The sequence below is a fragment of the Ascaphus truei genome, chromosome 1, assembly GCF_040206685.1.
Source record: "Ascaphus truei isolate aAscTru1 chromosome 1, aAscTru1.hap1, whole genome shotgun sequence".
NCBI classification, from domain to species: domain Eukaryota; kingdom Metazoa; phylum Chordata; class Amphibia; order Anura; family Ascaphidae; genus Ascaphus; species Ascaphus truei.
The window spans coordinates 69936399-69959133 of NC_134483.1; the positions used below are offsets into that span (position 1 = coordinate 69936399).

General features: G+C 42.5%; 1 protein-coding gene across 5 annotated transcripts in view; it reads right to left on the reverse strand.

The window, feature by feature from the left end:
* Window positions 1–22735, reverse strand: part of PLPP1 (phospholipid phosphatase 1) — a 118202-nt gene that overhangs the window by 56397 nt on the left and 39070 nt on the right. Inside the window, exon 2 of one of the 5 annotated variants that reach the window (XM_075589166.1) lies at window positions 612–766. The exons of 3 other annotated variants lie outside the window; for them this stretch is intronic. In XM_075589166.1, coding sequence (XP_075445281.1) covers window positions 612–766 — 155 coding nt within the window. Of the gene's footprint in view, window positions 1–611; window positions 767–22735 lie in introns of those variants that run through there. One more of the 5 variants, XM_075589179.1, reaches the window with a different exon arrangement.

The window sequence follows — 22735 nt, forward strand, 5'->3', positions numbered from 1 at the left end:
TCAATTACATTCCTGGCTCAGAAGATGCAGAAGCCAAGAGATCCGAGAATCCCCTCTGTCTGATCTGTAGGCCTTTGTGATTTGTGGCTGCGTTTAGTTCCCCCTCACACAGCTAATCCTACAGAAAGCCATCAGACAACAGCGTTATTATAGTCTTCAGTGATGTAATGACAACTTTTCAACAAAAGAACAAATAACGTATTTACGCCTTAAGACCACGTTATGATTATGGACACTTCATTGGGGGGTGAAACAGATTAGAGACTCTGTAAATGTATCAGTTAAGTACTGCATGGCTCCCTTGTTTTTTTTAACACTTGTTATATATGGGAGCCCCCACAGTAGGGATATCATAGCTGACAACAACTGGTGGGATATCACGGAATGAAATCAAATATTAAAAAAAAAAACTTGTATGCGTTTTAAATCGCAGTGCTGTCTATGGTCATACTACCCAAGGACATACTTGAAAACGAGAGGTAACTCTCAATGTATTAATTCCTGGTAAAACATGTTATAAATAAATAAAATGGTCTGAAAGTTAGCAGACCTGATGGACTGCAGGATGCTCCGTGGAACCTTCCCAGCTGCCCACACATTCAGCTACTTACTGAGGCAATGGGCAGAGTGAACCCCACTGAGTACAGTACAGCGGAAGTGACGGTACTTTGATGGAATGGATAGTTGATGCTGTCGTCATTACAGAAAAAACCTCTCTGATAAGGCTTTTTTGTGCACAACTTTAGAATGGCCAACGGTAAGCCAGCTGTTGGGGGAATGGAAGAAAAAAAAAAGATAAGGGTTAAGAGAGAGTCGCTTCACCAGCGGTCGTAGACAGGTTAGCTGAGGTGCAAACCCTGCGTTGCGGTGCAAGACGGAAAACCCCATGCAAGGAAAGGAACAAAATCAATGAAAATGTCAAGGTATTTATTCTCAGAGTGTATTTCACTGCGTTTTTTTTTTTTTTTTTTAATGTGCAATCCCTGCATCTCTGGGATATGGAGATACAAACAGATTTATTTTTTTATTATTATTTTTAAAAGTAGATCGTTGCCAGTGGGGTCAGCAACGGGTCTGGCAGTGGTATCCTTTTAGAAAAACGAGTTTTTCTTACATATAGACAGTGATTTTTTTTAAAATGAACATGCAGGGATGATTCCCGATCATGGAATGGGACATTTGGTTGCGGCTGTTTTGCCGTGAGCACGTGGCCGCCGGCGTTCGGCCGCAGATGGACCTTCCGTCGCAGCCGATCCACCACTGGAATCCCTGCCGCTTCTAAGGAAAGTTTTATTACCGTTTAGGGGGTTAATTTAAGGGTTTTAGCGCTTAGGGTAAGGGTTTTAGGGTAAAGGATTAGGGTAGGGGGTTTTAGGGTAAAGGCTTAGGGTAGGGGGTTTTAGGGTAAAGGATTAGGGTAGGGGGTTTTAGGGTAAAGGATTAGGGTAGGGGGTTTTAGGGTAAAGGTTTAGGGTAGGGGGTTTTAGGGTAAAGGCTTAGGGTAGGGGGTTTTAGGGTAAAGGCTTAGGGTAGGGGGTTTTAGGGTAAAGGCTTAGGGTAGGGGTTTTTAGGGTAAAGGCTTAGGGTAGGGGGTTTTAGGGTACAGGCTTAGGGAAGGGGGTTTTAGGGTACAGGCTTAGGGTAGGGGGTTTTAGGGTAAAGGGTTAGGGTAGGGTTTTTTAGGGTAAAGGGTTAGGGTAGGGGGTTTTAGGGTACAGGCTTAGGGAAGGGGGTTTTAGGGTAAAGGATTAGGGTAGGGGGTTTTAGGGTAAAGGCTTAGGGAAGGGGGTTTTAGGGTAAAGGATTAGGGTAGGGTTTTTTAGGGTAAGGGCGTAGGGTAGAGGTTTTTAGAGTAAAAGATTAGGGTAGCGGGTTTTGGGGTAGGGGGTTTAGGCACTTAACGGCAAAGTGGACGGCAGTGGAAGGTTCCGGCAGCCATTTGGCCGCGGAGAAACGGCTGAGACTAAATGTCCTAGAGACCTAGACCGTGCGTTCGCCCTTAGGAAAGGACACTATATTTTGCCCTAAGGATACTACAGAATTGCTTGTGCAACAGTGTTCTCATTTTCTTCCGGTAAAGTTTGCCACACTTTGGAACTCGTGTGCACCAGTAAGAATAGTAGTGTGTTCCTACATGGAAAAGCAGGAGTACCAAGTGGACATTTTGTCTCGATTACTGGCTACTTTAGGAACCATTCCTTCCAGAGGTACTCAAATCCAGTCCTCAAGAATCCCCCTCCCCCTTCCCAGAACAGGTTTTAAGGATATCCCAGCTTCAGCACAGGTGACACAATCAGTGGCTTGATTGAGCCACCTGTGATGAAGTTGGGATATCCACCTGTGGGGGGTCTTGAGGACTGGAGTTGGGTACTCCTGCTTTAGGTAAGCAAACCATGTTTTCCCAAAAGATATTATAAAGAAGAAAAAGCTTGATGGCACTCCACTGGTCTTATATGATCAGTATATTGGTTTCTATAATAAACACATTATTGATTTGACACAAGATCAGGGGAGTGCCGTCAAGCTTTATCTACTCCCTCAGATTTCCCCCCAGGATCTTGGGGCGATGTGCACCGTGTCAAGTAAATATTGTTTTCGTGAGTGGTCCCAGCATGATTCCCCCTCCCCCCCTAACAATCTGTGGCGTATATCAAATGGCTGATCTGTCTCGATCAATAACGAATGGACAGAAATTGTCATTGGTACACGTACGGTTCTTTTAAGTATTTAACATTCCCAAAAGGACTGAATAAGGCGAAAGAAGTTGTGCAGGGCAAAAATCAAATATACCTCAGTTAAGGATCTAATGTCTATTTAAAAAAAACAAAAAAAAACAAACATGAATTCACAAATATTTAAAGTGAATAAAACCTAAAAAGTTGTGCGTTGCAAATGACTTCCATAACGGATTTAACCATTTGTTCGTGTGTATACCTTGAATTTTTCATTCAGATAAAAGGAGTTACATTTCCCTAATAAGGGAGATAAGATCACCTGTGACAGAATAACAAGGGAGATAAGGAAGCTTACCTGCGTCAGCGTTGGTGTTAGTGGGATATGCAGAACAAGCTTAATAAACATGCGGGCTTCTTATCAGGGGATAAGCCCACAGTAAAGAACTGAACTCCAGAGCAGGTGTCCCATTAACGCCTCTGCTATTGGGTACCTTGTTGCACGGCTTTGCAGGCCCTTCTGGCTCTATAAGGGTTACTAACAGAGGCATTTGGAGTGATATTCACCAAGGGTCACTGAGGGTTAATGCCCCTGATCCAGCTCCCACCGGCAGCACAGGTCGGATCGGGTGCGTTATGCCGAAGCGGACCTTCGTGAACCTACCTTTGTAGCAATGATAAATGATAAAAAGTATAGGATCTGTCTTAGAACGAGCATGTGGAAATGTAGCTCTGTAACCCAATACCTAAACTTGCCATTACTCCCACCCAAGACCATGAAACAGGCCTTAAGCTGGAGAGGAGACAGAGGGTGAGACCATTTTGGGAAGAAACGAGGAAGCACAAAAAAAGGAAGGATGATGAAGAAGGGGAAACAACAATAGGGATGGGACAGTGCAGACTCGGTATAAGAAAAGCAATTGAAGCCGGGCAGGGTTCTCTAAACATGTCCATAGGTTCTCCAGATTATGTTACTCCTTGTCATTTGTTCCGTGCCTAGAAATGGAAGGGGCCTTTTTGAGACTTTAACAATACTGAATTGAGAGCGCTGCAACTATTCTTGGAACACACAGTAATAGTTCTCTTATGAAAGGGAATTTTGTCCATTTTAAAGCAGTAGTCCACAATGATCACTATTCACCCCCCTCAAACCCCCCCCCCCTCCCCATCATTTTAGCTGCTTCCATGTATTGCGCTAAAAACTGAACCCCCACTTGTCACTGGATTTTAATCCTTCCTCTCGGCTCAAAGTCATGGTGTTATTGTTCGTACTGACATTTAGCCGCCTTCAAACACATGCATAACAAAAACATTACCACTCAAGGCAATCATTCCTCGGCAAGGACATCCCTGAAGGTACTTGCAGCAGTATTACAATTCTAAGCATTTGTCAAAGTGCGTATACTACCCTATTGCACAAGAGCCATCGTCTAATAATATTTTGTCTACAAAAGAACTGTTAGTTTAACAAATACAGCAAGAAAAAAACCGAGGTCCTAAAATGATACTGTCTTGTTTATCAGACTGTAATTGCCAAGATTACTCAGTCTGCTACTGTGAAAACAACAAACTTAAATCAGCAATAATATTTCGAACACTGCTTTTTGACACAGGGTCATTTGAGAAGGGTGGTGATGAGATAACGTTGAATGAAAATAGAATGTATTGTCCTTCGTAGCAGCGCAGTGTGCCCAGCAGTGCAGTGTGCCAGTAGCGCAGTGTGCCAGTGTGCGCAGCAGCGCAGTGTGCCAGTGTGCGCAGCAGTAGCGCAGTGTGCCCAGCAGCGCAGTGTGCCAGGGTGTGCACCAGCGCAGTTTGCCAGCGTGCGCAGCAGCGCAATGTGCCAGCATGTCCAGCAGCACAGTGTGCCAGTGTACCCAGCAACGCAGTGTGCCAGCGGTTCAGCTGTACCTACCTGTCTAATTAATAAACAGTGTATTAGTGTGACATAATTCAAACATTAAACAATATAATGAAACCACTCCTATTATTGGTGGGAACTGGACAAATTAATACAGCTTGTATTTGCCAATTTGAAGAAAAAGTTCAGTTCAATTGGGGAAGAAACGCTACATCGCTTCTATGGCCTGGTCTCCACAGCATGTTCTGTACCTCATCCTTGAGGAAGCTTTTTGAAGCGAAACGCATAGGGTTAATTTGGGACTCCCTGCTGAGCTCTGGGAGCACTGAGCAAGCAGCTGAGAATCTGGTTATAGTTGCGGACTACGCGACAGCCGCTCCAGTGCGCGAGCGCCAACGCGCCTCCTGACGTCACTGAGCAGAGACGAGGAGGAAAAGAAGAGCAGAACAAGCTCTGGAGACCAAGCCATAGAAGCGGCACCGCGTTTCTTCCCCAATTGAAATTAATGCCGTATCGGGATATGTCCCCACCTCAGTAGAATAACGCTGACAGTATCGGAGCACGTGTGACTGAAGTAAACAGATAAGGCAGTGAGATTACAACCAAAGAGCAAATCAGCCAGGTATTTAAAGTAGGCTTACCAATCCCTTTTCTAAGACAAAATGACTTTTCTCTAGCTGTAGCCGCAATAGAAGAAAATATATATTTACTATTTTGTCTATGTCTCCACATACATTTTTTTTTTACATAAATAGACACAAAGACACACACGTCGAGATACACACACAACCATATTTAACCTTTTGAGTGTCACGGCCCGTGCGGCACCAAAGCAATCACGTGATCGCTCCATCACTGATGAGGAAACAGGAGTCATACTTCTCTCCATGATAGATCGTGCGTGAAGTGCAGAACGCAATCTCCCCTGCAAAAACGAACAGTACGATTGTATCGTAGCCACACACACACACACACACACACACACACATACTGTAGTGCCGACGAGTATTCTAAAACAAATCTGGGGCAATCACCAACAAGACCCTGGTGCATGCTGGGTACATGCTGCAAACATTTCAGTGACATTTCTCCAGACAGACTAATGGCCCATCGGATTAACAGCGGGGTCCCTGGCAGTCCCATTCAAACTGAATGGGACTGCCAGGGACCCCTGCTGTGTTAATCCGATGGGCCATTAGTCTCTGCAGAAATGTCACTGAAATGTTTGCAGCATGTACCCAGCATGCACCAGGGTCTTGTTGGTGATAGCCCCAGATTTTCCAAGGCAAGTTTAAGGCAAGTTTTAGAATACTCGTCAGCACACCTGTATACACACACACACTATAGCATATTGAATTCCTGACCCAAAGAGCTTACTATATAACTTTAACCAAGATGTTCTCCTATATCAGCCGTCTCCTTTACAACAATGCAATTCCTCCTACCCTGGATGTGAAATGCACCCACTCTATTTCTCATTGAGTTGGCCCTTAGTAGGCACTGGGCCTAAAACAGCAGAAAAAAAGAAAAAGAACAGCGCAAAAACAAAGACCTCATGGTGTAGTATATTTGTAAAAGCAATTTATAATTAAAGGGTGAGTATTGCACGTACATCAATTAGATAATCACACAGCATGACATGTTTGGGACATGTTACCCATCTGTAGACAGCAGATCACAGTTGCGATGCAGGACTTGAAGATCTTTCCTCTGGTAGCAGGGGCACAGGGTCGTGTAGGTCAGCTCGCTGTTGGAGATCCCTCTCAGTCCCTGGCGGTATCACTGCAGCTTCAGAGGAGTTCCTCTACTTCCGGGCAAGTCCACAGTGGCGTCTGACGTCATCAAATGGCGTCTGTTAGTGTTTGAGTCGCGTCGCGCTAGATGGCGCCAAAACAGCAACAAGTCCCGAACACAGCAGTATGATAAGGAAATACCACAGTGGGTATATAGAAAATAAATAAGGAATGCGCCCACTCCTACGCGTTTCGTTATGAAAAACTTCTTCAGGGAAATTTTTCATAACGAAACGCGTAGGAGTGGGCGCATTCCTTATTTATTTTCTATATACCCACTGTGGTATTTCCTTATCATACTGCTGTGTTCGGGACTTGTTGCTGTTTTGGCGCAATCTAGCGCGACGCGACTCAGACACTAACAAACGCCATTTGATGACTTCAGACGCCACTGTGGACTTGCCCGGAAGTAGAGGAACTCCTCTGAAGCTGCAGTAATACCGCCAGGGACTGAGAGGGATCTCCAACAGCGAGCTGACCCACACGACCCTGTGCCCCTGCTACCAGAGGAAAGATCTTCAAGTCCTGCATCGCGACTGTGATCTGCTGTCTACAGATGGGTAACATGTCCCAAACATGTCATGCTGTGTGATTATCTAATTGATGTACGTGCAATACTCACCCTTTAATTATAAATTGCTTTTACAAATATACTACACCATGAGGTCTTTGTTTTTGCGCTGTTCTTTTTCTTTTTTTCTGTACTAGCCTGGAGTGCTGAGCCTTCCACTTGAACAGCTGCATCAAACCTCATCCCTATAAGGTCGTATTCACTTTTTTGCTTTAGAATCACTTCACCTATTATTTTATCCATATATGAGCGCAGATTTTTGTTTTTTCACCTAAAACTGCAGCCTGCAATCTGCCAGGAGCAGGCTCATCATAGTCGCTTGGAGGCTGAGCTGACCCTCCCACTAATGTCCAGCCATAATGCTCTTGGGAAAGGTCCAAAGTACAGTAGGGACGAAACGTCGATCCTTTATTAAACCAGCACTATTATTCACACAAGATCAGTGGGGTGCAGTCTCATTTTCTGTTCCTGTAGGCAGTACTTGAACTGAATGCTCCTATGCTATTTGTTTCAGCCATAATGCTCTAAAAGCAGCAATCCCTCCACTCACAGAAGCCTATAAGAGTTCAACTCCTATAATGTTAGAATCTAAGCCCTTACGCTGTCCTGCTCTTTGTATTAGAGAAATGTACAACACATGGATTTTATTGCAATCTTGAGATCAGCAGCATTCAGACATACAATGTTTATAGCAGTGATTCCCAGCAATGGGGTTTGGGAAGCCCCAGAGGTTTATGGAGATGTCTCCAAGGGATTTGCCCCCCTCCCCCCCCAAAAAAAATAATTATCTATATAATGGCGGATCCCAGGCAGTATAGTCTGTCTGATCCTGTCTGGGGGGGGGGGGGGGAGGAGGAGGCTGCGCACTTAGCAAGGCTCCAAACTGTAGCGTGAATTGTATACTGTAGCTGTCAATTACAGCAGGAACCTTCAAAGCTGTTCCCCACAATGCTTTGCATCCACGAGACATGGCCTTGTGGTGCTTTACTTTGGAAGCTCTCGCAGTAATTGACAGCTATACCACCCATGCGGTCTGCCGTTTTGGGGCCTTATAAAAAGTGTGTGGTCCCCCCCGCAAGCCCAGGGCACTATACTGCCTGGGATCGGTCACACAGTTTTGTTAGCAATAGTCTGATGAGTAAGCAATAGGAATTATTAATTAGAGATTTGAGACACAAATATTTTCTAGCAAGGGGTGCACATTTATATATTAAAAAAAAAAAAAGTTGTGAACCCCTGGTTTACAGCTAATCATTTCATGCCCTGTATACTTTATTTAAAAAAAAAAAATGTGTTAAACACTAGAAATTGAGTGATTTTTTTAAAAATTATTATTATTTTTTTAATCTGTAGGTGCGGCGGTTAGCATTTTATCCATTACCATGGTAAAGGGCCCTGGTGCCAGCTCCATTTTATCCTAGCGGATACTTAATATTTCAAACACTTATATCTCCTGTATAGAGCATCAGAATTTAATAAGAGATCTCTTTAAAGTAAGAAAACAGGAGGGGGAGGGATATCGATCAGCACGGACTGCTGCTTTAATAAGTAATTGAAATATCAGAAAACAGCAAATTAAGAAAGAATTTTTAAGCTTTTAATGCTGGAAGTTGCAAGCAAAAAAAATAAATAAAAAAAAAGAAGTTGGATGGAAGTGAAATGTTAAACAGGTCTGACATAAAATTGTAGACCAAATGAAAAAGTGAATTCATGCCCTATAAGGAGACAGTAAGTCTAGCTTCTAACCACGATGGTTAACTCCTATAGCTTATTTTCTTTATGCAGAATAACCACAATTCGTGCATCTAATGATCTGCAGTCTTAAATATCCACTACAAAGTTTAATTTCCACACCACAAACCAAAGCACTTGTTTTTCAAAGTCCTGTTAGAGAACTGACGTACAGCAGGGTTTTTCTGTGATGCACTTTGCATGTGGCGTTACCACGTTACACTGCTCTTCTGCTTCCTGAATGTGTTCTGGTATTTGGTATGCACGAATGTGGCAAGCTGCAACTCTACCTGCAGTTTTACCCCAACATGCAGCGCTTTCTGCATTGCAAACGGCGTCCACTAAATCCACAAGTAACATTTATTCTCACGCGCACAGCTTTGCATTACACCATTGCCACTTTCAGACTATAAAAATCTACAGCCCCGCTTTGAATTGAACCCCTTGAGTGTCAGAGAGACATGTTGTGGATGTCACTGATACTTAAAGGATCAGTCACACCGTCAGAGTGTAACCGTGTTAATTTCAGCTTCAGGGACCCTTTGGTTCCAGAGATACTTACCAAGGAAGGTGCCCTTGGTTCCTCTCCTTCAGGGGAAACAAAAGAGATACTTGAATTCCCCGCATCACGCAGGCCAATAAGAAGCCACAACCTAATTGGCTGCTTCCTATTTGCCCGCGCGACGCAGGTGTTTTAAACCTGCACAAAGTACTGGCAGTACCTTCCTATGGGGCAGGGGAGCATACGTCCTGACGGCAGCACCGGAAGTTGGGGCTGACTTCAGGATCAGACTGCTATGGCGGGCCCAGCCTCCCTTCTCCACTGAACCCCTCGGTCGCACTCCTCCGCCGGTCCGACCTGTGTCCTCTAAGAGGCTGTCCCCCTCGCCCTTCCAACCCTAGGTGTATGTGTGTGCGCACACACACACACACACACACACACACACACACACACACACACACACACACACACACACACACACACACACACACACACACACACACACACACACACACACACACACACACACACACCTTTGTTGCATATTTTCCTTCAAGGGGGACGATTTTTCTCCACCGTTATCAACACCCCCTTTGTTCCAGCACGCCCCTGGCAGTGAAGGGGGTTTTACATTCGCAGACAGGCTAGTTTCATTGTGGGATTTCTCAATCACACACATTACAACAAACTCAACCTGTCTAATTTTCTGCAACCTACAATTTCTTCCGTCTAAAATAAATACAAAATCAAAAAACCAGCTCAGTGTTAATTACAAACATCTATCGCAGCAAATTATTTCACCGACGGCGCCATGTTTGCTGTCCCCAAAGCAGCAATCTTCTCTACTCACCATAAAAAAAATAAAGGTCTTCCTTCTTTTTACCATTGCAAAGTCCTTATGCGGCTGCTTTGGGGTTTTTTTAACCCCACAAATTCTGTAGTTGAGTTCCAGAGATATCAGTTGTTTGCTGCAACTCCGCCTCCCTGGGTTGTTAAAATGGCTACTACCATTCATCCTCATTAAGACAGAGTTAGGTAACAGCTGATGCCAGGGAAATGATAAGCTAGTGAAAACTCAGCAAATAGAGATATGGATATAGAATTATTTTGTTAAAGGTAGAAATAGATCTGCACGAAATGAACTACCGGGGGAGAAGGGCGAGGGGGGTGGAGAAGGGCGAGGGGGGTGGAGAAGGGCGAGGGGGTGGGGGGGGGGGGGGGGGAATAGCTGCTTTTAATATAAAACAAAAAACACAAGTTGTTTAATTTGTATTTGATACATTTAACCCTGCCGGTAGAATGCTTTGTTTTTGTTTTATAAGTGCAGATATATTTTATTGTACCAATGTGAAAAGTCATCATGGCCCTGCAAAGTTTTAAGATCAAAAGGCACAGTACACAAATAGGACACATTATTATTATTTACAGCTGTAAATCATAGAATTATTTGGTGCTTCCGGATAAGCTGCAAACGCATCAACCGCTCTGAGTAGGGGAAATGAGCCGCCATATTTTTATGGAGGGAAAGAGACCAAAAGCCAATAAAGATAGAAATCCCAGGACTGGGACCATAGTGAAAAGAGATCGGAATAACTACAAAGCGGAAAAGACAGGCAGACCCGACATCCAAAGATGAAAGAATGAGCAGTTTTACATCATGGGAGGACGCAGCACAATAACAGAAAACAACCCGTTGAACATTGGCCAAATATATAAGAAATCAATGGCTCAGAGCTCATTGTGATTTTAATTTCCCTAGCGCGAATAATAGTGGTGTGAAAGGCCACCCACTTGCTTTGTGACCTTGGTTACGGTGCCGCACTTTTGATCATAAGGCTGCGATTATATCCCTGTACTTCAGCTCCACTAGCTGTACTCAGCCAACCATACCATGAAAAGAAGAGGGAGCAGTGGAATGAAACAGAGCCACTGGCTCATAGGACTTAAGATGCAGTGTGTGGGTCTTCCTTAGAAACAACACCACAGAGTTAAAATGGAGTGCAGGGGTGGCCAACTCCAGTCTTTAAAAGGCCACCAACAGGTCAGGTTTTAAGGACATCCTTGCTTCAGCACAGGTGGCTCAATCATCATGACTGAGCCACCTGTGTGGAAGCAGAGATGGCCTGAAAACCTGGCCTGCTGGTGGCCCTTGAGGACTGTAGTTGGCCACCCCTGATGTACTGTATATAAACCACCTCCAATGCTTGTATTCCTCCACTGGGACTCACCAGCTCATATACAAATGGGTCAGTATCAATACAGTCCCAGAATGTCACAGCTTTAAAGTCTCCTCTTCTAGGACTTCTGAGACAGACAGACACACACATCAAAGTCAAAGAGTGTTCCCAGATCCCAGTGCACACCCACAGAACAAAAGTATGCCCAGATATCAGGGCACATACCAGGCACAAAGACAAAGCTGCTACCTTACAGGGGTTTCTCACAACTGAGGAAATATGTGAGCTCTCTCAAGCTCATGTAACAACATTTATATACCACTTTACCAGTTACCACGTGTATTTATATCATATTTTATCAGGAAAAAAATACATGGACAGTTACCTCTCATTCAAGTGTATCCTGGGACAGAGTATGGGTAACGCTCTGTGTATATACATACCCTCCAATTGTACCTATTTAGCAGGTACACGCCCTTTTATGTGGGGTCCTGTATCCATTAAAAAACAATTGTACCCATTTCTGATAATGTGTAAAAGCAGAGGCGAGCTCCTATGTCCAACTCCTGCAACCATTGGTTGAACCTTGAAACCTTCAGCTAATTTTATCAGCTGGAGGATTGGAGACACTACAGATGTGATAAACATTTTTTATTAGGGGGACATATTTCTGCTACTGAGTGAGCGTCCAAACACAAATTAAAAAAAATAAATAACTCCTAACGGAGGTAGATGTTGAAAACTTTAGAAATAGGGATTTTTTTTTTAAAATTAGGGACCAACCTCAAAGAAATTTGGCATAATTGGGTACAGGATTTTAGCTTATCAAATACTTAAAAGCACCAATCCCTCCTGGTTTTTGTACAAGGTGAGAACCAGGAGGTCTATTGGCTCGCTGGACACGCAAGTTTGTTTTCCCTGGAGGGGACTGAAATGCCGGTACCTACACCGTGTATGTACTGTATATCTGGAGGGCCAAAGAGCTGGAAATAGCTAGGTTCAGCTACGAGGACCTCCTAGAAAATAAATAACATTATAAGCCGGGTTTGCTGCTTTGAGAGAAGTGAATCTCTAATGTGGAATTGCTGCTTTAAAGTATGTCCCTTGTTCACTGCAGCTACACAAAGTTTTAGTGTAGGAGTCACAGGAGCTAACAAGATCACAGCACAACCGTTGCAGTGCAAAAAATACCTTCTCAAATGAACTATGCTCCAGCTTCAGAGGTTGATCTTGTGCTGGGAAGATCATTTCCTCCTGCACCTTATACACACAACCATATTTTATCGGTGTTGATCAAAGAAAGATCAAAAAGTTTCCTCCTATTGTTAGCACTCTATGCCATATATCAATAAATGGACTTAGTAGCCCGACAGGGAATTACTGCAAGTCAGGTCAAGTGACCCAGAATTACCGGAGAAACCAAAAAATAATAACATTTTATTCATTCTAAAGTGAAGTTAAAAACACATATACATTATCAGTGTTCGACAAACCTATACATTTGCACGCCCCGGGCGAGTGGATTTAACATTGTGGCGATCTCCAATTGGCCCAAGCAGCACACTTCGGCGAGTAGATTTTTTGGTGATTTTTCGACCACTGTACATTATTAAAAGTCCCCATAGTAGTGTGGCAAAAAGAGCAGTTCGTCGAGGTAAGTATATCTAAATAGATAGTATCCAAAAAATACTCAATATAAAACATCCAAAGTATTAGTGTCTATGGTTGCTCAGGCTAGCAACAAGTCTAAAAAAAGTAATATGGCTTGCAAATATCAATGAATTCTATCAGATATATGTCATCATCAGAGACAGACATTAAATATATCCAAATGATCACATGCCTCAGGGCTATCACTCAAGAAGTACTGATGTATCTGTTATAGGTAGGAAATCAGCTGGTGTATATCTCTTTATGGGTGATCAGAATGGTAGTGAATGCGTCAAAAAATCCACATAAGTTTTATATAATAGACACAAGATAATAGTCCCGTGTAAATAAAACTTATGTGGAATTTTTGACGCATTCACTACTATTCAGATCACCGATAAAGAGATATACACCAGCTGATTTCCTATCTATAACAGATACATCAGTACTTCTTGAGTGCTATCCCTGAGGCATGTGATCATTTGGATATATTTAATGTCTGTCTCTGATGATGACATATATCTGATAGAATTCATTGATATTTGCAAGCCATATTACTTTTTTTAGACTTGTTGCTAGCCTGAGCAACCATAGACACTAATACTTTGGATGTTTATATTGAGTATTTTTTGGATACTATCTATTTAGATATACTTACCTGGACGAACTGCTCTTTTTGCCACACTACTATGGGGACTTTTAATAATGTATATGTGTTTTTAACTTCAATTTAGAATTAATAACATTTATTATTTTTTGGTTTCTCCTGTGATTCTGGGTCACTTGACCTGAACTAATCTGGGGGTGGGGGAAGGGAAGGGGACAGGGGAAGGGGAAGCTCCCGCGTCAGCAAAATGAGGATAGTATATGAAATCAAATAACACACAAACTGGTGCAATAGAGCAGGGGTGAGCAAACTTTTTATGCCGAGCCCCCCTTTTCATCAATGATATTTGTCGGGCCCCCCCTTCCTGATGTGAACAAAAATCACATGAAAAAAAAAAAACACGTTTAAACGGTATACAATACAAATGTGACTACAAATACATATAAATACTTACATATTTCAACATTATATCGATATGTACGATATCATGTGTGACAATCTCAAATAGATTCTCATCATCTCCTCTCCTCAACCCCCTTTGACTGCGGCCCCGCTGGTGCTGAGCGCGCAGTAATTGCCGCTTTTACTTACATAAATCTATATGTGTAAGTCCCTGCTCATGTGCTGTGCGGGCACGCACGCTCACTCAAGTTAGGTGCTTGAGTAAACTAAAAATTAACTTTCAAGCGTGCTCAACTTGCCTGCAACAACATCCCCACCTCCACGCGCGCTTGCGAAATAGCCAGGACACCCAGCGCTCATGCTTAGAGAGCTGGTGACATCACCGCTTTCAAGCATGAGCGCGGTCAGCGCCAGCGGGGCCGCAGTCTTTCTATTGACGTCTATAGACGCCTGCTGCAAATGCATTCTTTAATATTGTTTACATTTTCAATGCTTAGTTAGGGACATTAATTATTATCCCCCATGGACTGTAAAGTGTCTGTAGAACTGCAGGGTTATAGCGACCAGAAGACAGTAGGACAGGGATGAGAGAACCATGAATGCACTACAATCTTATTCTCAAATTCATTGCACTTATCATAACATTTGGAGCTGTAACATGTTTATGAGATGGATCACTATCTGTTTATTTGGCTGGTATCTGGTAATATTTGTTTCTTTTGGTGCACTGTCAATATCACACAGGCAATTATTTGGGGGGGGGGGGGGGCATTCATTCCAACCCATATCTACCTCCCTTCCCTCTTCCCCCCCTTTTTGTCATCCACCCTCCTACTTAGCAGTATTATTTTGTATACCTTTTTTTTACTGTTATGGGGTGTTTTTCCTTGTGTTTCAGTAATATTAGAGTACATTGGGTAAAATTCAGATAGCCTACCCTTTCTTGCAATTTCAGCTGTGCCTCCTGTCCTGTGTTGCTGAAGAGAATTGCAAAGCAGGGTGCACTGGTCAGGAGCATTAGTGCTACAGGGCAGACACAGGAAGCAGGGACATTCCACGTCAGACATGCCTGCTCCTCCCCTGCAGTCCTCCTGCATTCTTGCCCTCTTCTTCCGATCCACCAGCTACTCTAACAGGGTTCTTTTGCAGCTGGCTGTCATGCCCTCATAACCAGACTAATATATCCCCCCTTATAGACCAGGACTGCAAAACACTGTGAGCCAGAACATACAGCTACATACATATAGAGAGGGTACATTCCCTGATATATGAAAAGTTAGTTATACTTTTTTCTATAGGTGTGCCGGTTTTTTGATAATAGAATTCCTGCCAACAGGACAGGTTTTCAAGTCTGAAGTTACTTTGTGGCGAGACTTTGCAGTTTTCTGTAGCCCACACCTTCTTCAGATCTAATATCAGCATACTTTTTTCTATAGGTGTGCTGGTTTTTGATAATAGAATTCCTGCCAACAGGACAGGTTCTCAAGTCTGAAGTTACTTTGTGGCGAGACTTTGCAGTTTTCTGTAGCCCACACCTAGGTGGTGTATTGTCCCCACTATCTTCCATACACCTATTTGGGAAGATCTTTTCTTGGTTTGTTTTAAGGGACTTGCCGTGGACTACCTCTACCATTTCCCTCTATACAATATGTTCTTACTATTTGGTGATTAAAAGGTTTTTAATGTTATCAACCATATCGCTCTGACTTACCTTTCTGAGTGCATTCAAGGAGGAACTTGTCTGTCTGTTTATGTTGTCACTTGACCTGACTTGCAGTAATTCCGTGTCGGGCTACTAAGTCCATTTATTGATATATGGCATAGAGTGCTAACAATAGGAGGAAACTTTTTGATCTTTCTTTGATCAACGCCGATAAAATAATTATATTATCCTCCAGAGCACCTGCCTGTTTTTGCCTTTTACTGTGGTGATTGCGGTTTCATTCATCTTACACACAACCATATATCACAATTTTCTAAAAAAAATTACGTTTGCAAATATCCCTTACACTGCCCTTTAACCATATTATGCTATGCGCACTCTTCAGCCAAAAACGTGGCACGAATTTCAGCAATACAAATAATCTGTGGTGTTTTGGCACTGTGGAATGAAACAGTGCATTGCTAAAACATATGCAGATTGGGCATTAGCGGAGTATTTAATCCATGCCACTGCCCAACATGTGTGGCTGCCACCTGATCCTTGCGACAGGTAGCTGTTAAGAAACCTTCTTAGAAATAACCTTCGAATAATAATAATAATAATAATAACAGCTACACCCCATCTATATTTACAAAATGAAACTTGGCACTGTCAAGATAGCACGTCACTGCTCTTGTTATGTAAAACCAGATCAACTGGATATAAAGCAAGATTTTGTAAAACTGCGTGTGGTTCACAATGGAAGAATTGTTGTGTTGAGTTTTAGATAGATAGATGATTGTTTTTCCTTGCAGGGAGAAATACCTTTTTATCAGACCGACAGGTGTTTTCCAAAGATATAGTTGGTACCGTACATGAGCTTCTCACCACTGAGGAAACACGTGAGATCATCCAGGCTTACAGTATGTAACAACTACATCTATAAAAAGGACGGTCATATGTTGGTCCATCGGGTGGAATCACCATCTTCTAATTTACTAAAAAAACGGTCTTCCTATTGCAAACAAATCACGTCACGGTTCAAAATAAAAAAATTATAAAAACCATACCAAGTGCAGCAAAGATAGGAGTGTGTTTGCAGGTTTTCCACTGGTCCCAAAACCTGCTTCAGTCACTTCATACACACTTCATTCAGTCACACGTCATACATACAAGGATTCTGGGTAGTGACATGCAAATGGACACCCAGTGGGCATGTCCTTTTTAGCTTCATATCCACTTCAATATGTGTGGTCCCTACTCTAAAGCTCTATCCTGCTGCATTAAACAGATTTTACAGCAAAGCCTAGGTTAAGTAAGGTACAGAACCAGGAGGTATAGAACCGGTAGACCCACTCAAAAAAACCTTTTGTTTAAGTGTAAGCCCAGTCACTGATTCTGCATTGTAAAGATGGAACAGGTTGCAAACCAGACAATAAGGTTATTGTACTCTTTTCTGTCTTTGGCTCTCTACTCAGTCCACCCTCGGCTGCCTCCTCTTCTTCTTCCATCTCACCTCAGGACTTTGCTGACTTTTTTTAATGAAAAGGTGGAATCCATACGTCAGAACATCCCATCTGTTGCCTCCTCCCATCCCACACCGCTTCCTAACTCTCCTCCTGCCTTTCTGGACTCTTTTTCGGCTATCTCGGAGGAGGATGTGTCACTGCTGATCTCCTCTTCTCCCTCTACCACCTGCCCTCTTGATCCCATTCCTTCCCACCTCCTAAAACCTCTTGCTCCTTCTATAATCCCTATGCTCACACAGATCTTTAACTCTTCCCTCTACTCTGGTACTTTTCCATCCCCCTTCAAACATGCAACCGTGATACCATTGCTCAAAAACAGCAAGCTTGACCCTACTTGTCCTTCTAACTATCGACCTGTCTCCCTCCTGCCTTTTGCCTCCAAACTCCTTGAACGTCTTGTATTCTCTCGATTGCTACACTTTCTCAACACCTATTCTCTTCTAGACCCTCTACAATCTGGCTTCCGCACTGCTCACTCCGACGACCTCCATGCTGCCAAAGACAGAGGTCATTACACTCTGCTCATATTACTCGACCTCTCTGGAGCATTTGACACCGTGGACCACTCTCTTCTCCTCCACATTCTCCATACTCTTGGTATTCGGAACAAAGCTTTATCCTGGATCTCCTCGTACCTCTCCCATCGTACTTTCAGTGTCTCTTTTGCTAACACCTCCTCCTCCTCTATCGATCTCTCTGTGGGGGTACCCCAGGGCTATGTCCTGGGACCCCTTCTCTTCACTCTTTACACACTCTCTCTAGGTGACCTAATCACATCTTTTGGGTTTAAATATCACCTCTATGCAGACGACACACAAATTTACCTTTCAACCCCTGACCTTACACCTGCTATACAGACCAAAGTTTCTGAATGTCTCTCTGGAATATCATCATGGATGGCCATCCGCCGACTGAAACTTAACATGGCAAAAACAGAGCTCCTCATACTTCCTCCCAAACCTGGCCCTACTACCTCCTTCCACATTACTGTTGGAACTACGATCATTCACCCAGTAGCCCAAGCACGCTGCCTAGGGGTCACACTCGATTGCTCTCTCACATTCTCCTCTCACATTTAAAACGTTTCTAAAACTTGTCGCTTTTTCCTCCGCAATATCACAAAGATACGCCCTTTCCTCTGTTACTCGTCTGCTAAAACTCTGACTCAGGCCCTCATTCTCTCCCGTCTCGATTACTGCAACCTCCTGCTGTCCGGCCTCCCTGCCTCTCACCTGTCTCCCCTACAATCTATACTAAACACTGCTGCCAGAATCACTCTACTCTTTCCTAAATCTGTCTCCGCGTCTCCCCTCCTGAAATCCCTCTCCTGGCTTCCGATCAAATCCCGCATCTCACAATCAATTCTCCTCCTCACTTTTAAAGATTTACACTCCTCTGCCACTCCTTACATCTCAGCCCTAATTTCTCGCTGTGCACCATCCCGACTCTTGCGGTCTTCTCAAGAATGTCTTCTTTCTACCCCCTTTGTATCTAAAGCCCTCTCCCGCCTTAAACCTTTCTCACTGACTGCCCCGCACCTCTGGAATGCCCTTCCCCTCAATACCCGACTAGCACCCTATCTATCCACCTTTAAGACTCACCTTAAGACACATTTGCTTAAAGAAGCATATGAATAGGACTGGGGATAATCCTAGACACATGATACATAAAGCTTGGCCCCCTGCAAACGCACTTACTAGAATTCCCTCCTACTGTCTCTTCTATACGTTCTCCTACCTACCAATTCGATTGTAAGCTCCTCGGAGCAGGGACTCCTCTTCCTTAATGTCACTCTTATGTCTGAAGCACTTATTCCCATGACCTGTTATTTATATTATTTGTTATTTATATGATTACAACATGTATTACTACTGTGAAGCGCTATGTATATTTATGGCGCTATATAAATAAAGACATACAATACAATACAATACAAATAACTGCATGTACCTTAAAAAAGTAAAAATAATATTACTTCCCAAAAATAACTTCCTATTCCTTGGTCATCTTGTCATAACCCACTGGAACCACTGAACCTGTCTCAATCTCAATCCCGTGTTATCACTTCTTGTTTTATAGGAGGAAGATATTTATACATTTACAAAAACACACAGGCAGGAACGTATTCAGCACAAAGCTTCCATAAAATGCAGAATTCAGAAGTGTAACTAATGCAGAAATCGGAGTTTAATGCAATGCCTTTTCCAAGAAGTAATGGCCCCCTCTACTTCAGGAAAATATTCACTGAAATCTAAAATCCAAGAACAAATTTATCAAAGAAATTTAAATTATAGACCAAATTAATTTATTGTACATATTTGCCAACATTTTGATGTTCAGGTCTTCCATTGGATTCTCTGATGGTCTTCAGTTTAGCACGGTTTAGTAAATCTGAGCCTTTGTCTTTAAATTAAATGATGCACGTCTCTTAGAAAGTGAGAAATATCACGGTCATCCCTGGGACTGTCCTAACAATGATTTTATAACTCGGCCCTGGTCACTGTCACCTTCAAATATCTCCGACACTGTGATCCTGCCACCCAAGCTTGTTACCACGAACTCTCAAATGCTACGCCAATTTACACTGAATACAACAGCTACAGCAAATGTACTCACACAGCACAACTTGTACATAGACATCAAAACTTTGACCCCCTCCCAAGTCCTCATCATAACATCTTGCACATTATTACCTTTTCACAGGAGGGAAGATACACACCCTTCAAATTGTACACACACACACACACACACACACACACACACACACACACACACAATGCAAGAATAGTGTGCAGAAGTGAAGGGGCCTCACAGGAAGTCTAACTATACACATAGGTTTGAAGCTAAAAACACCACTAGGCTATGGTTTAGTTAAAAAGATAAATATATCCTAGGGTGTGGGACAGTTTCCATTCCCAGGTCTGCACTGACCAACAATCTCACGTATACAGGAGATGGGAATGAATTGTACAAATCTGCCCCTGAATGACCTTACTCTGGGCTTCTATTCCCAGCGCCCCAGGATTATGGATGTACACTTTTGTGCCTCGGGCAGTTTTGAGAAATCGTTTTTTTTTCTCTAAGCATAATGGAGGTCCTCATTTTATTTCCACTCTCTCTACGGGTCAGAATACCTTTTCAAACTAATCTTTCAGTTCTCTGGTGTCAAGCTCATACATGGCTGGCAGGCAGGTCTGTAAATGTGCATCGTTTTTAAAAAGACAGTGGTGTGGTGTTGGGAAGGGGGGTGAGGGGGGGTCTACAGTTATTCTTTATCACATTGTGCAGTAAAGCACAAACAGGACTGTCCCAGGTAAACCAGGATGTCTGGTAGCTTGTTACATAGCTCCGCTCCAGTTTGTTTTGCTATGCTGCACTTGGCATCCTGGAAAAGTTATGGTACACCCAGACGCTCCTCTGATTACCAGCTGTGGTAACTGTTTAACCAAAGTCGAAGACTGAGCCACTGGTTGAGCCACCTGTGCTGAAGCAGATATCCTTAAAACCTGACCTGTTGGTGGCCCTTGAGGACTGGAGTTGCATGCCCCTGCACTAGGACACGTAAAAGTCTAAAAAATAACATTTTAAAAAACAAAATCTAAATACCTCTGCAAAGTTTGGCAGAATGTTTGATATGGAAATTGACATTTTAAATAATTTTGTGTCTCATTTTACATATTCTATAAATCTCATTGCTTCCAGAAATGGTTATTGCTACAGACGACAATGTTCTGAGCCGGTGACTATACTATTGAGAGGACAGGTAATTCCCTCAAGCAAAGCCTTATTTTTCCATTTCTGATGCTAATTACTTAAGTATCCGCCCTGACGAATGACAAGTACAATTACGCCTCCCCTTTCTTTCCCAACAATAGGCAAAGGACAGTATTTCTTCCCATTATCTAGATTTGAAGTAAAAAAAGAAACGCTAGCCAGACAACCAAAAAGAATTTAGAAGCATAAAACGGAATCCTTTATTTTACTTGAACATTTTCCAAATATGCTTTTTAATTCCTTAACAGCAATGCTTTCCCGACTCCATCAGCAAAGGGGATAAGTAGCAGTCCACCATAGGTTAAAAAAAAACAAATAACTTAGTAGGGTAATTGGTTTCTCTAGAAAGATTCAAAAGTAACAATTCTTTGCATCCTATTAAATAGGGAATGATTCCTGTTTCTCCAGTTCCACTATTTTCTCACATATCATCGGTCTATGTTTTTGTTTGACTTTTAGAATTACTATACAAAAAATGGCCTGAACAAAAACAACAATTCACCTCTCGTTTTCAAGACTGATAAACAATCTTATGAGAAATCAGTGGAATTTTTTTTATTAGAATATATATATATATATATATATTATCGATATATACAGTATTTGTTTACCATGCAAAACTTAAAAAAAAAAAACAATAAAATATATCCAATCAGCTACAGTACATTTAATAGCTTATTAAAGTTTATCTTACAGATGTAATTACAGAAATCTGCAGAACTCCAGGTTCCAGGAGGACATTCATAGCAACTATAGAAACACTGTGTATATCATCTCACAACTTACAGACCATTCATCAGTCCCCATGCTCAAAAGTAATCAAATGTACATTTACTTTTTCATCCTGATCTCTCACAGGTAAACACACTGTAAGGAGTATGAGTTTGTAACTAGCGCTGTGCAAACACAACACAACCTGCCAGGCCCAGCAATGTGGTTAAGTAATAAACAATTAGCACAGCTGGTAATCAGGTGAGCTCTTGGGTACTTCATCACTTGTCCAGGATGCTCAATGCAGCATAGCAAGACAAACTGAAGGTACTGGAGCAGGGCTATGTAACTAGGCTACGATACATCCTGGTTTACCTGGGACAATCCTGTTTGTGCTTTTCTGCACACCTGCAGAAGGTGATAAGGAATAATTATAGATTAGACAGAAAAGAAATGTTAAAAACACCAAACAGATGTTCCCAACTGCATGAGCCTGTTGCTGCCTTGCACACAGACTTATTTAAAGCAAGAGATCAATTTACCTCTTGTGTGTCCTCCCTCCCCACATAGGAGTCCTGGTGCCTTCCAGGAGCTAAATATATGGTGCTGCACAGGATCGGGTCAGCTGTCGTTTCCTTAAAAGCTCCTCTTTACACAGGCTCCAGTTAAAGCTTTTTTTTTTTTTTTTTAATACTAATCCTTCGCAACAGCAGAGGGTTCTACTTTTAACTCCAGGAAATCAGCATCTAAAATTATATTTAAAAAAAAAAAAAAAAACCTTGCACACTGAATAAAGAGAGGCTCTTTAGTGCAGCCTGAAGGTTTTGGTGCATCCGACATGGAATGCTTCAACGCGATCATTCCCACGATGCTTCTTGGCTGTTCACATACAAAAACACAAGCCTTGTACGTCAGATCCCCATTTACTAACTATTTGGGGGAAAAACAGAATCCAATGTATAACGCTTGATGGTTTTATTTCAGATTTTTCATAGTAAAAATTCAAAGTAAGCTAAAAAACAAAACAAAAAATCAAACGTTGCAGGTGCCTCTCACTGCCAAGTGGGTAATTATAATGGATTTTAACAGAGGGAAAATTAACCAACTGAAAAT